Source organism: Ornithodoros turicata, chromosome 7 (genome assembly GCF_037126465.1).
Source record: "Ornithodoros turicata isolate Travis chromosome 7, ASM3712646v1, whole genome shotgun sequence".
Taxonomy (NCBI): Eukaryota; Metazoa; Arthropoda; class Arachnida; order Ixodida; family Argasidae; genus Ornithodoros; species Ornithodoros turicata.
The window spans coordinates 53,625,704-53,640,012 of NC_088207.1; the positions used below are offsets into that span (position 1 = coordinate 53,625,704).

General features: G+C 44.7%; 1 protein-coding gene across 1 annotated transcript in view; it reads left to right on the forward strand.

The window, feature by feature from the left end:
• Positions 1-14,309, forward strand: part of LOC135400647 (uncharacterized) — a 28,913-nt gene that overhangs the window by 6,620 nt on the left and 7,984 nt on the right. The window contains exons 6-9 of the mRNA XM_064632477.1: positions 7-112; positions 1,267-1,413; positions 3,199-3,340; positions 5,571-5,729. Coding sequence (XP_064488547.1) covers positions 7-112; positions 1,267-1,413; positions 3,199-3,340; positions 5,571-5,729 — 554 coding nt within the window. The remainder of the gene's footprint in view (positions 1-6; positions 113-1,266; positions 1,414-3,198; positions 3,341-5,570; positions 5,730-14,309) is intronic.

Below are 14,309 nucleotides of genomic sequence, written 5' to 3' on the forward strand. Positions count from 1 at the left end.
TTCTAGCAAACCCAAAGCGTGGACGAATATGTACTGCAAATAACATTGTGATAACACAGGATAACGGACTCTTTTCGGGTGTTACGTTCACTGCGAGAAGGCTTGCACGTCTGTAAGTATACACTGTTCATTAAACAAACCACCACGAGTATTGAGCTGCTTCAATTCTCTCGTATATGTAATCTGTTAGTGAACTCAGAATTGTCATACAGAAAACAGTTGAACCTTCAAGCTTCACGAGTTGTAAGATATAAGAGCAAGTACTCGTAGCCTAAAGCATTCCATACTGGGTGTCTCAGTTAAATCCCCGGGCTAAATAATTCGCGAACGGGTGCACAAATCGAAGAACTATCTTTTTTACGAGTAGTATCTGTCCGATACCAGCAACAGGCTGCGCACAGTGTGAATGAGTGCGAGGGACCCATTATTTAAATCAAAATTCAATTGACAGTGCTGAAGAAAAAATGGAAAGCATGTGATATTAAGGTACTATGTGATTGACTGTGTTTCGTCCGTGCGATCATAACACCAGAAAGGGCGCATATCAGTCAGATAAGCGGGGTGGGGACTGTCATAGCCTTGTCTGACGCTGTTACTTTTTCTTCGGCACTCCTCGTTGCGAAGTAAGCTCAAGAACACGTAATTGATTGGCGGATCAGGGAGTGGAAGAACGTGCTTTTCACAGCAACCAGCCACGACAAAAATATGTAAACCGAAACCCATTAATTACTGCAACAAGTGACCGGCTTCGGTGGCAGATTTTTCTGAAAGGTGTCCACTGAAGGTCCCAAAGGGGGTAGTGCCCATTTTAATGCCGACGGTGCCCTGCTTTAGAAGTTATGTTTTTCAAGAAACTCATTTGAATGTTTATTTAAATAATGAGCGCCTCCCACTTATTCACACGGTGCGCAGCCTGTAGGTGATATCGAACAGATGCTTGTGAAAAAGAAAGTTCTTCGATTGGTGTACCCGTTCGCGAATTATTTAGTCCGGGGATTTAACTGAGACACCCGGTATAGCTAGTATAGCGCATAAAAGCCTCAACTGTATACGTAGCAGAGTTAGGCAAAATTGCTTGTTTATCATGTTGAATACTTTTTGCCTAGCACACCGAGCAAGTTTCATACGATTCATACATGCAAGCTACGCCAAAGTACAGAAAGAAAAATGTGGATATTCACATAGTTCCAGAACGTAACACGTGTGGAGCCGTGACGTGCTTCAGGCAGAATCTTGTAAAACACCACACCACAATCATATTTACAGTTTGGGCGCAAATTATGACTACAGGGAGTCGCTGAAGTGCCTATACAGCTCTAGCATGCTCATGGGAGATATAGAGAAATCCGAAAACCAAAAGGCAAACTACAAGATGTCAGAGTGCACATTACTTGATCTGATGGAGACGCTAGGGTAAGTGTTTTCATGCGACATGTTTTTATACGCACTGTATATCTCCTTTACTGAGAATAGAACGATCTTATTAGGGAAGAAGGACGAACATGTATCGCGAATATTTCAAATTCGGCTTATAGCTGACGAACGCGACTGGTGGAGGCGTGAAAAATTGCTCACCGACAACTGCTCAGGAGGCAAATCCTCAATGGTCAAATAAGTCCGCTTCTTTTTGCCGCCCCTCAACTCGCTCTACTATAAATCTACATTACATATTACGTATATTGCGTAAATACAGTACAGCATTAGCCCATTTTTTGAAAATTGTGTTCCATTTATTCATCGTTCAGTTTATCGCGGCGGAGAATTTGTCAAAGCTTTTCCACTGGCAAAAGTTCGCCAAAGGCAAGATACCATTGGCCCAATAGGAACACCCAGCAAAAAACTATGGTTTTAAATACGTATACGTATACAGGGTGTTTCACCGAAGGTGATAAAAAATTCTAACTAGTTACGTACTCGCTGGAGTATTATCGGATTTTCGGCAATTACCTTCTGGAAACTTTTACCACCGTTGAGGAAGGCTTTGGACAATTTTTAATTGTGGGAAATTTATTTTTTTAAATTGAACTTTGAAAATTGCCAAGCGGACCTCACTTTTTTTAACAAAAATATGGAGACCTCCACAGATAACCACACACCCAACCGAAGCTATGCGCAGTATCGCAACAGAAATTGTCTAAAAAATTTGTAAAAATTCAGCCTTAGCCCCGCTTGCTTGATTGTCGTAAAGAAAATCGCACGGTATTTGCGGGGAGAGGAGGAAGTGTTCCCGCATCTTGTTTTGCCTTTCTTTGCGCCGCGTTGACCTTGATGCTTGTGATAACGGACTTATCACGGAGAAAACAAAACAACCGTCTTATCACAAGGAAGCCAAGACAAAGGAAGGCACTTTCTCATCTAGACACAGATTCCTCGCACGCTTCTCTGCGAAAATCAAGCAGGCGGGGCTACTTTTTCTCGACTATTTCTGTCTGCGATACGGTGCATAGTTTTCGTTGGGTGTGCGGTTTTCCGTGGAGCACATCATATTTCTTTAAAAAAAGTGAGGTTCGCTTGGCAAGTTTCAAAGTTCTATTGAAAAAAAAAAATAAACGTATTGCAATTTAAAATTGTCCAAAGCCTTCGTCAATGATGGCAAAAGTTTCCAGAAGGTAAATGCCGAAAGTCCGACCATCCTCTGGAGAGTACGTCGCCAGTTATAATTTTTTATCACCTTAGGTGAAACACCCTGTATACTATTAATGTACTTCGGACCGGGATCATTTTGTGCCTACACTCTTAAAAATGAACTTCACCGCGCAATTATGAACAGCATAAGTGTCACAGAAAAGCCGTACGCCTCCCATTTTCAACGAATCGGGGCAGATAACGATATCATTCGAGATTATGGTTGGCGCAGAGCATACTATGCGGTGAAGTTCATTTTTAAGAGTGTATCCACAAAAATGCCAACCCTGCCCAAGGACGGAAATGCTGTGGTTTGAAACACGTCGTGTAACCGAAAATTGTAATGCTCCGTCATACTTTGGTATGTGTCGCTATGTCAGGAAGAATGACATATAAAGTCAACTCACAAACTCAAGTTTCTGACGAATTAGATGAGCATCTGTCCTGATTCAGCGCTTGGGGATGACCAAGAAGAGAATGTGTGCGTTGTCAGCGTTAACAGAGTCAATTGTTGGGTTTAGTTATTCGAGTTAGACCGACGAATGCAGTTGAACGCCATGTCGTTCTCTACAGGAACAAATCCAAGCAAAAGTGCTTGCTAAAGGAATTCAGACCGAACATGCCCTCAACAAATGAACTTCCTGCTGATCTGTTTAAACCAGACAAGTATTGCGCTCGCAAATTCGACGGAGAACGCAACATAGCAGAATGCACAGTAAGTCAATTCTACTGAATCTCTTCTTGCTCCAAGGTGAACACTTCTTGTTCACTTCTTCAGATGAACCTTCACTCTACTGAACAGCTACGTTCTCGGGGGAGATCAGTTGTCTGCGGGTGTTGGCAATGAGGACGTTTGTAATTTTTTATCTCAAAAATAATTAATAAAAACGTACTTCCACGATTCGCGACAGCTTAACTGCGAGCGCACTACGCTGACTGAGACATTAAAGCCTTCAACCCCCCCCCCCCCCCTCCCGGCGTTAAGCTCCCTTCACGGCAGCTTCCCCACATTGTGAAAATAAAAGCTTCCCGCATTATACCAACGAAAACTGTAGGTAAAGAATTCAGAGATAAAGGCTTTTGAAGGTTTATGCCACCCTAAGTAGTGACCCAGAGTCGTCGTTTGATATACGTGGTCCACGCACGTTTCTCGGTGAGTGGAGATGGAACCTTTCGGGAAACGTACGAAAGAGTGTACAAAGCACAGAGTACGCATATATAAGGCGAACTGGAAGTCTTTCCCCTTGTCTTGTAATCCCTGGCTGTATAGGTACACAATAACAAAGTTGAGATCTGTGGGAAGGCGAAGGACTCACCTTATTCACGAACGTTGCCTCGAATCTCTCGAGGCGTAACGCTGATGCCATCCTTAGCGTAGATGGCAACTTCGGCCTTTTGGTTCTCAGGACGTTTGGCTCCAGTGATGCAGGAGAAGCCCTTGCATGAGAAGGCTGCTCGCCACCTAGCGAACCACCCCAGCAGAAGCACTCAACGAATGGTAGTAACAGCAGACGACAGGTATATTTCGCGCTGACCCGAAACTGCCGCAACTTCCCTTGATGTGCGACGGAGTGTTCCGGCTTACAGAACTCAAACAGCAACACAACTGCTCAATTTCGCGGTGCAAAACTACTGCGGGGAAGAATATTCAATGTCGACAAGAGGAAGCGGAAAAAGATACTATCAAAGGAGCGGCGTGAACGAAAACAACGAAGACAGCAGGAAACCACGCGCGAGTTATGTTATTTGGACAATTTTTGAAGCGTGTCTCGTGGAAGAAGGCGTGAAGCAGGGCGATTTGTTCATCGGCAATCATTCTTTTCTGCGCCATCTTGAGGACGACGCGAGCGCCTCTATATGTAGTTGGAGAGGCGAATAGGAATCCGTCGCAGTTTCTGAGAGTCTAAAGTCGCAGTCGCAGTCTTCTTCTTCCTCAGAGCAATGGCCCTTAGCCACTAAGGGCGACAGTCGCAGTCGATGACATAACTCGCGTGTCGTTTCCCGCTGTCTTCGTTGTTTTCGTTCAAGCAGCTCCTGTGATAGTATCTTTTCCCTCGCTTTGCTCGTATTTCCTTCTCGTTTTTTCTTCTCGCCTGTCCGCACATCGACACCGCCGTTTTTCCTTTGACATGAGCCTTCTAATGATAATGCATTAAAAATTAAGATAGAGATCGTTCCTTCCTTCGAGAGAGCGAAAGCGTATTGTTTACAGCAGGCATGAAACTACTCAGTACTAATAACTGCATGCATTATAAGCCAACAAATACAATAGAAGCTCTTACTGGGCTTTGGCTTATCTTCTAACATATAGTTACTGGGTGTCGCACTGTTGAAAGGAAAAGAGTATACTACTGGTCCTGTAGGGGACCGGATGTGCTGCCATAGCCATTGCTGCTACATATGTGCCATATGTGGATTTGCTGCCATAACCACAACCAAAATGGGGAGCATCTAAGGATTTACGGCGACGACTATGTTCCATTCAGAGGAAACATTTCTATCAAAGTTGGATTACACTACGTAGGTGATAACACGCTGCTTCTTTCCGCGTTTTAACGAATGATCACCTGCACAATGTTTTCCTGTTTTTCTTGATACAACAACATATACACGAACTGCACAGTTGTCAGGTGACGTTCGAGGTTTTCATACTAAGACGGAGCAGAATGTTGAAGTAAAGCAAGCAGAGCACCTGTCCAACGTATAAATACGATTAAAAGTACTACATATGTAACGCCGGCTACTGATAGGAATATAAGGAATACGGTGTCATTAGTGCGAGAGCTTTGTACGATAGAACACGCCAGGTACATGCTCCTATGCTGTACCTGAAATGTTGTTTCTGTCCTTATTGAGTAGATAACTTTACTATTATTCTAGCAACTTCAACAGGGAAATCGCCTACAAAACGACGTAGTTATGTGTGTTTGTTTTTTGCATCGCAGCAAGAAATATGGGACATAAGTGGCTACTCACCAGCAGGCACGTGCCAGGTACGTTGTTGCTACGGGTCGGTACGCACTTGGAAAAGGAATGCGTTCTCGATGTACAACGTTGACGCCCTCGACGGTTATCGTTGCGATGCTAACGGGGTGCAAAACGGGGTAAGTGCCTACAACCCATTCATCTTCTGCGTTTATTCTGACGTACTGTTACCTTCATCATTAAATTAAAGTTGTTGTTGTTGTTTTTGGAAAATGAATGAAAGCGCGTAATGTTAACATATCTTGGGACCCATAGCGAGCAAATAAAACAAATATTTTTAGTCTGTAGTGATATTTCAGAAGACAACGTGAACCAACAAGTAGCACAACGCACAAGTGTTATGCTACACGAGGTGAAACTGGACTATTGCAACCATTTGTAACAGAGAGGAAGTTTGTTTTCAAGGAGAATTTCTACATCGTCACCTGCAATGTATTCAGTGTTTGCACACATAAAAAAAAAAAAAAGAAAACAAGAATTTATATTTTTCTCAGTGGCATCTCAATACTCTCATAGTTTTGCTATGCCTAACCTGTCTAGTCTTTCCAATAAACTTACAATAACTTTACTATTGAGCGTGAGTTTTTATGTTCGCGTGAGGATATTCCAGAGTTGGTAAAGGTAAGATAGGAGTTCTTTTCATGAAACCCATAGCAGACATTATGGTACAACATATTTATGCGGGTACATGTATGTTTCGCTAGTTTTTTATCATGAGGAATTTATCGAAATCCTTTGCGAAGTTCGTGAAAATTATGTCTACTTAATGCATGTCACCAAACCACATATTTGTCAGGATTATCGAGAAACAGTTTAATAACCGAAGGGCCGCGGCCTGCTTAAAATTCAAGGTATAGTTTTCAGAGTTCGGTAAAAACTGTTGGAACAGTGGAGATATTCCAGAGGTGCCTGGTTTCATCGCAAAAAGAATAATATCCGACACCGACTTAACGTAACGGTTTGCTGCGAATATGTTTGGACTGACACAAAGCTGCTTTCATTGTGTAATGCTACAAGAAGATACGAAGGCAAAAAAAATAGGCGATGTCAAGTTGCCGGTGGTGAGTAAATCAAAGAGTGACATTAAACGGTAGGAACAACTTACACGTGGTAAACAAGACTTTCGTGCACGAGACTGCCCTTCTTCAGGTTACCAACCTGAAGAAGTGCAGTCTCGTGCACGAAAGTCTTGTTTACCATGTGTAAATAAATAAGTTGTTCCTACCGTTTAATATCACTCTTTGTAATGCTTGTAAGGTACCTTGGTCAAAATTACGCCTTGGCAGAATGACAGCCTTGTCGCATATTTTAATATACTGTGTCGGTAGCTAATGTAGCTGTGTCGGTAACTAATATACTGTGTCGGTTTCTCAACATTTTAACAGATCTGTGTCAACGGCGCTTGTTGGCGTAGAGTCGTCACAGGATAGCCAGACAGCAGACAAAGGAAACACATCAGAAGGCTGTCAAAATCGAGTGAAGAACTCACAATGTTAGCAAGAACGATACTTGCTCCGAAATAAAATGTTTAAGCAATGGCGCATGTTACTTTATTTGTTCTCCAAACAATGCGTGTCTTCAACATTATATGTTTCATCGCGGTCGGTTGAAGAATATGTCGTAAATTGACTGACGAACCACGAGGCTGCACGTCAACAACGGCCCTCTATACGCCCATTATACTTTCAAAAGGAGAGAGAAGATCCCTCCTCAGACATTCGTCTGATCCCTGGACAGTCCAGTACAGCGGCGACGCGACATTACAACCAGGTCCCCTTTGCGAAGCGTACCAACCTAGCATGCACATATCGTCGTGTCCAACGTGGTCTCATTTCGCCTTCAGATAGCTTGTCGTACGAAAGGATGATCGTCTGTTCGCGACGCACAGGTAAACTTCCTACTTTCGACGAACTTCGAGTTCTTCATAGACACCACCCGACGCGAAACACAAAAGCACCGAACTTCTCCAACAACGTGTGCCACCCGAAGCACCGGTAAAGTCGCTCGTTCGAATTCGTTCGTTGCTGCCTCCAGCCAGATAAAAGGGAAGGACGTCGTGAATGTGTGTGTTTACTGAAGGCAAGGCCCCAGTCGAGTTGTGTGCGAGGGATGCCAGCCGTCAGGAGGGGCGTTGGACAGCGACAAGTACACGGGCATCGGGTTACCAGGGGCGTGCGAGATGCTTTACAACTGTCTCACGCGGAGAGCGAGAGAGTTTCCTCTCGGTATTGTTTTCTTCCTGTGCAGCATGGACTGGTACCCAACACTAGTATACCGTCTGCCTGCAAATCGTCCTCGTCCCCTCAAGTCGCTCATTCACAGGCTACGTCTGAACGTGGCCTTCGCTCCGTTCTATCGCTATCAGTCAAGTGAGGCTAGCTCTATTTGCAACGAGTGTGGTGTACTTGCCAACGTATAGAGCATATACTTCTCAGCTGTCGGACTTATATGAAAGAGAGGCGTACACTGACCAGAGCTGGCCACCCTTGGCAGCCGCCCCTTCATGTTGTCGTGCATCCTCAGCCTTTGGGATTCTGCGGCCCACTCCAGGAGGGCCACACGTCATGTGTTAGTTTTTTCAGAAGACTGGCCTAATGTATTCATTGTGACCCCGACAGCGCCGTGTGGCATTCCGACCATCACGATCAGGATCGCCATCACTACTCCGATCATCCATCGTCATCTCTCATCCTTCTCATCTCTCATCATCGTCATCACTCGTATTAGACCCCCTAGCTATGGGGTAGCGTTCCACTCCTAGAGGGGAATACTTCCCCACTTCATCTTCAAATTTTAATTGTTCTTGTTGCTGCTGCTGAAGACACCTCAGTCTTGACTTGGATAGCTAAAAATTCGTGTATGCATTCTCTTGTATGTTTGGTGCATAAAGGAGTATTTTCCGTGAATTATTTGCACTCGCTAAGTGCAAGAAACTATGAATGACATAGACATACTGTTACTGGTTCGTACTGATTGTTTGTTCGTTCGATTATCAGGATTTTGGTTGCAAAATATATTATTGAAAACTAACAGCTTGTGGTCCACGCTCTAAAATAAACTGCTTAAAATTTACAGACGCGCAATTCGCACATTCTGATGGGACGCCAGTCACTGTGACGTCACGGCCTCAGTAGGGTAGACAGGTTCGGAGTGCTCAGATGCGCCGTAAAATTAAGTTCCTGTATTGCTTAGCTCCTAATGTCATACCGCAGTGTGAACAAGAGCGAAGCGACGGAACTGTGTCAAAAAAAAAAAGAAAAGAAAAGAAAAGAAGTAGCAAGTGATCGTCACGCCGCTCACTCCTTAGAAGCCATTCCCGAAGTAGTGGATGTGAGCAGTATACTTGCTCGCTTGATATGGGGTAGGGAAGGTCAGCCTTCCTCGCGGAGGCTTGCTACCAATTAATTAATTAATTGCTGCCATCATTGCCACCACCGGTCTAGGTAAAGACATTGAAGGAAGCCATCCGTCAGTGAGTGTGGGGGTTCTGACGGCGTATTTTTGAGCTTCTACATCGTAGCATTTCTATTAAAGCGGGAACTTTATAGGACCAACATTCGTCAGCAGCCATGTATAGGTCCGTCCGTGGCAGAGAAAATGTGAGTGGAGAGAGCTCACCGGAAGAACATAGGGCACGGAAATTAAAGTTTACAAACGGTGTGCATACAGTAGGCAGTAGTATACAGAAGGGGCACAGTAGAGCAGGTGCTTGCGTCCGAGAGGGAGGGATGTGACGTCAGATGTGTACATGTTAAGACATATAGAAGCAGTTGGTCTCTGTGTAAAGCTTACCAGCTCCGGTGGCGCAGCGGTAACGCGTGCGTTTGGAGACTGGGAGGTCCGCGGTTCGAATCCGCGGGCCGGCTGTGCCGTCTGGGGTTTTTCCTGGGTTTCCCTCAGATGTGTAATAGGCGTATGCCGGCACAGTTCCGCTGAAGTCGGCCCATGGACGCAGCTATCCTCCCCCCGAGCGGATTCCGCTCGGTCTTCCACTTCACCCTTTCCTCTCCTCCTCTCCACCACCTTTCCCTTCCCGAGAAACATGCCGCTTAATCAGGCAGGCAGACCTCTCGGGTTCCTCCCAACGACACTCCTCCTCCTCCCTCCTGTGTAAAGCTTCATTATGCATAAAGATTCAGCCTTTACAAAGTCACCTAACAATGATGATATATCTATAAAGAAAATGTATGAACGTTGATCAGATGTTATGTACAATGATGAAGCCATGAATGAAGATATATAAAATGAGCCTGAACATCGTGCTGCCGACGAGCAGGAACAGGAACAACGTGCTAGCGGGTCGTGCGACAGCGGAGGAAGCCAGCCTACGACTGAAATATATGGCGCGTGGCTCGATTCACACCGCTCCCGGGCTTTTTCGAACGTGGGAATAGTCCACGAGAAATGGTCCATTTCCGTTTCATTTCTTCATGTAAGGCTCAACCTTTTATAGTCTTTATCTGCTATCTCGCCTTCAAACACTTCATGTGTGACATGACCGTTAGTAAATGAATCGCATATAACATTATCCTTGCTAAATAGCACAGTAAACAACGATGAATTCGATATTAGCACCATATCACACACACCAAAAACACCAGAAATATTGGTGTGCAACATCAAGGAAAACACATTAGGAACACCAGGGAGGCAAAGGGGAGCTGGTCCTTCATATATTGGAGAAGGGCTCCTTGATAAGCATTGGCAATGCGAGTGGTGCCATGGACTTAGAAACTTGTGGTAACTCCTTCGTAGCGCATACAACTCCCATTCGAGAGGGCACTTCCTGCGTTCACGTGACGCAGTAGCCGGAAGCGGGGACGGTATGCTTCTGTTAATCAAGATTGACCCTTCTCGAGGTTAAGTGAATCAATGCAATAAGTGCCACATGCACGTTTTAGAACTTGTCGGGGTTTTATACCGCACGCCTGATGTGCACTGACAACATACAGCGTAAGCTCCTCACAACAGGTAGTGAGTATCTTGGCGAGTATTTTATAGTGCAAATTCACCAGTGTTAAAGGGCGAATTGAGTTGCATAATATCTTCAGAATACGCTCACAGGCAATGTGCCTCCAAACGCATTAGTCGATGTAGGTACACTTCTGAAGTCCGTAAATGCCATGAGCGGCACTTAGCCTGAGGCGACTCGCCTCCCGCTTAATTCAATTCTTCACAGTGTATGAAGTCACAGTCTATCATTTCCTCTTCGTCGACGTTTCCGTCAAAAGTTTTGTTGGGCAGGTAGGAGTTATTAAATTTCCAGAGATCAAATGAGATTTCACGAGATTGCATATAATTCCGTTCTCACAATACAAGCCTCAAGGCACCAATCCATATGAGCAATTGCGACACATCCGCCGTCTGACATCTTGTCTGATCGTACGTTTTCGATGACTGCTAAAATGCAATTGTTTACATACTTCAGTCGTACAATGCCTCACTCATTTTCGACAGGTGAGTTCGAACGAACAACTCTCATCAATGTGTTCCAGGGATTTGCTTGAGGAGTGGCAACATATAATAGTAGCCTCTCGCACAAGCGCGCGGAAGTGACATTTGGGCATCATCAGGCCTGTAATCCACCATCGCTAAGAAGAACCTCAACAGCATAAAAGGTCGTACAGAGCGTTCTGCAGAATAGTTTATACTGCCGAAGCACACGGCGAAGGTATGAAAGGGTTTGGAATCTTCGCGAGTTTACTACTACTCACCTGCATACTATCTGCCGAAGTGAAGGGCCGAGATCGTGAGTATTATGCAACATTGCAAAAACAGTTTCCCTGCACACTTAAAACGGCACTAATCCGCATAAGACGCTCCTCGCTAGCTATCATCCCTAATGACATCGTTCTCCCCTCTGGTTTGTTGAAAACGTGAGGCGTACGCCTTTTTTGTGACAGTTATATATTGCGTCAGTGTCACAAAAAGGCGTAGGTCTCCTGTTTTCAGAATCGTGAATTTGGCAACACCCGGCTCCTTTCTTTGGCTGACGACGTTAGCGGGATGCTATCACATGGGTAATTCACTTCATACATTGATGAAATACACTGGGAAAAGGATAACAAATACATCTCTTTTTTTTGCAAGCACGTTGACAAGAATCCATAGAAATGAGAAGCATGTTATATTAAAGAGACAGTAAATGCACTAATTCAACAAATCATGCGCGATAACGATGTCGGCTCGCTGTCGATAATGATGGTTGACTAGGAGCGTGCTATTCAGTGTGTTTTAAGAGTGTAATTGTAACTTGTTGAGTGCTGCTAGGGTTCATGGTTTTTGGAGTTTCCTCCTTTTTTCGACATGTTACAGTTAGTGGCGATGCCAGACCTTCAAAGTAGGGGGGCTCGGTACAACCCCCACCCCCGACGCCGCTGATCCTGGTTACGCTCACATACTCATCCTTATGCATACAGAAAATTTGAACGTTCAATAATGCGTTTAACGTTTAACATACGAGGTGTCATGAGCGGTGAGGCCACCGGTAGCTGTAAAAGTTTGTACAGGCCGGTAGCTCTAAAAGTTTGTATAGTGTCAAAAGTGTTCAAGTATGCTGCCAAGATAGACGCCGGTAACTGCAAGAACTGTTGCTATGGTCACGCTGCAATACCCCCCCCCCCCTTATAAATATTTTCTGTCCACAGATTTGCACGATTTGCGTGGGCGGCCAGTGGCAGGTGGGGGAGGCTAGAGCCCCCTAGCCATCCCGTGACTACGCCACTGGTTACAGTGTTATTAGGAGTTTATCATTTCGCGAGAATTCGGAATTCTACTTTTTATACCGGAGTCAATATCTAAAAATACAATGTGGTTCATCATCATCGGTAGACATCATACGATGTCTATCGACTGGGTAACTTCCCTTTCATTACTGAAGAAGCTATTGCGTGCCCTGTGGTCACCAAGCTATACACGCAGTTATGCAGCTTTTGAAATTCAATTCAATTTCAATTCAATTTATTGGTTTACCATATTACATGGTGGGACAGCAGAGCTAAAAGTTACCGGAAGTAACTTGACGAGGCTCGGCCGCACAAAGTTTCAGCAGCATACAGCATGTCACATATTATACACACAAACTAAAATTAACAATCACTATATCGAGCAGGGAAATAAATAACAATGTACAATAACTGGTGATGGTGAAAAATAACATTACTATTTCCTAACAAAGAAGGTTCGACGATCTTTTTTAGTACGTATGTTAGGGGCAGCACTATTGTTGAGATGTTCATTGAGAAACTGCGGTAAATTATGACGAAGTGATTGATTTGCGTAATTTGTGCGAAAGAACGGAATCTTCCATTTATCGTTACCACGGAGGCAGATGGTACGACGATATTCTTCTAATTCTGAAGTTGTTTTTAGGAAGTGTTGATATGTAACATTACCAAATTATGTGACCTTCTCGACAGCTCTGAAATATCCATGTTTCTCGGCTATTGCCTTAAAAAGGAGCATTAAAGTGGTATCTAGCATGGCCAAAAACTGCTGTCATCTTGTGAAGCAGTATGTGAAAAGCATTCCCACAAAATATTTCTGTCCAAAGTTGTTTCACCACGGTGCAATTAATTTGGAAGAGTCGCTGTTGCAGTGACAGGCCGGAGCTCTCCAACTGCAGACCACACCCACTCTACTGTGACGTTGGTGGTAGAGAGCCCCTCATTCGTTCGTAGGAAAAACCGTCTGCTACGAACATTGCGAGCCGTTTCTTGTTGACTTCTAGTCTTTATATGATTTATATCACGTTTTCATAAAAACAAAGCATATATGCAGGCCGAGAAAATAAGATTACGATCACAAGAGTAATATATCCGTGGCTTCTGTGCAATCTCAGAATTCACAGTAGCAAGCGATGGCAGCGGTATTGTGGCGCCATCTGTTAGCCACTGAACCAACTGCGCGGTGAAAACGGTCGGACAGGCTGCATACTGTCGAGAAGCACGGGGTTTTCGCTGTACAAGCGCAGTTAATTTCGGGCTGCACCACTCGTTCTTCCCGTGGTGTCTGCGGTCCCAAAAAATCGTGGTTGTGTCGTGGACAGCCTTCAAACAATCCGTTTCGGACATCACGTAGCCGGAGAACGCATGGCGTCTCCGAAGCGGTAGCAGACGCTCCGGCCTGCGCGATGTTGCTCACCTCGATCATGTGATCCCAGGTCCAATGAGGAGCGTCCTCACCACTTGCGTCACATAGTGACGTGCGTGGTGGCGCTCATCACGTGTCTATCGTGAAGGCGAAGGAGGGTGTTTCGCGCACGGGAGGTTCGGGGAGCTATTGCAGGCGTCCCAATTTCGCTACGGTTGCACTAATTGTGGGAAAACTGTTTTCGGTCGCCTAACATTCCATACTGACCAAAAACAGAAACAAAGTTGTCGGCCTCTAGACTGCTCCTTTAAGGACAGAGTATACGGAGTATAAGTACAGTGTACATTGTTCACTGTGATGATGCCCTCAGTGTATTTAGTCTATAACCATTGGAACTATGATCTAATTTACTCGTGTTATGTCATTTACTGGTGTTAGTGAAGTCATTCATGAGCTGGACCGTGCTTGTTCTCTTTGTTCATGCGAAAGATTGCTGCACGGTGGGTTTGAGTCGATAGTCATCCATTCTTCCATGTTGGCACAGTTCCCTTAGATGTCGGTCCAGGTCGCACAGTCCCCAGGGCGTCAGTCGTGACGTTGCCCACCTC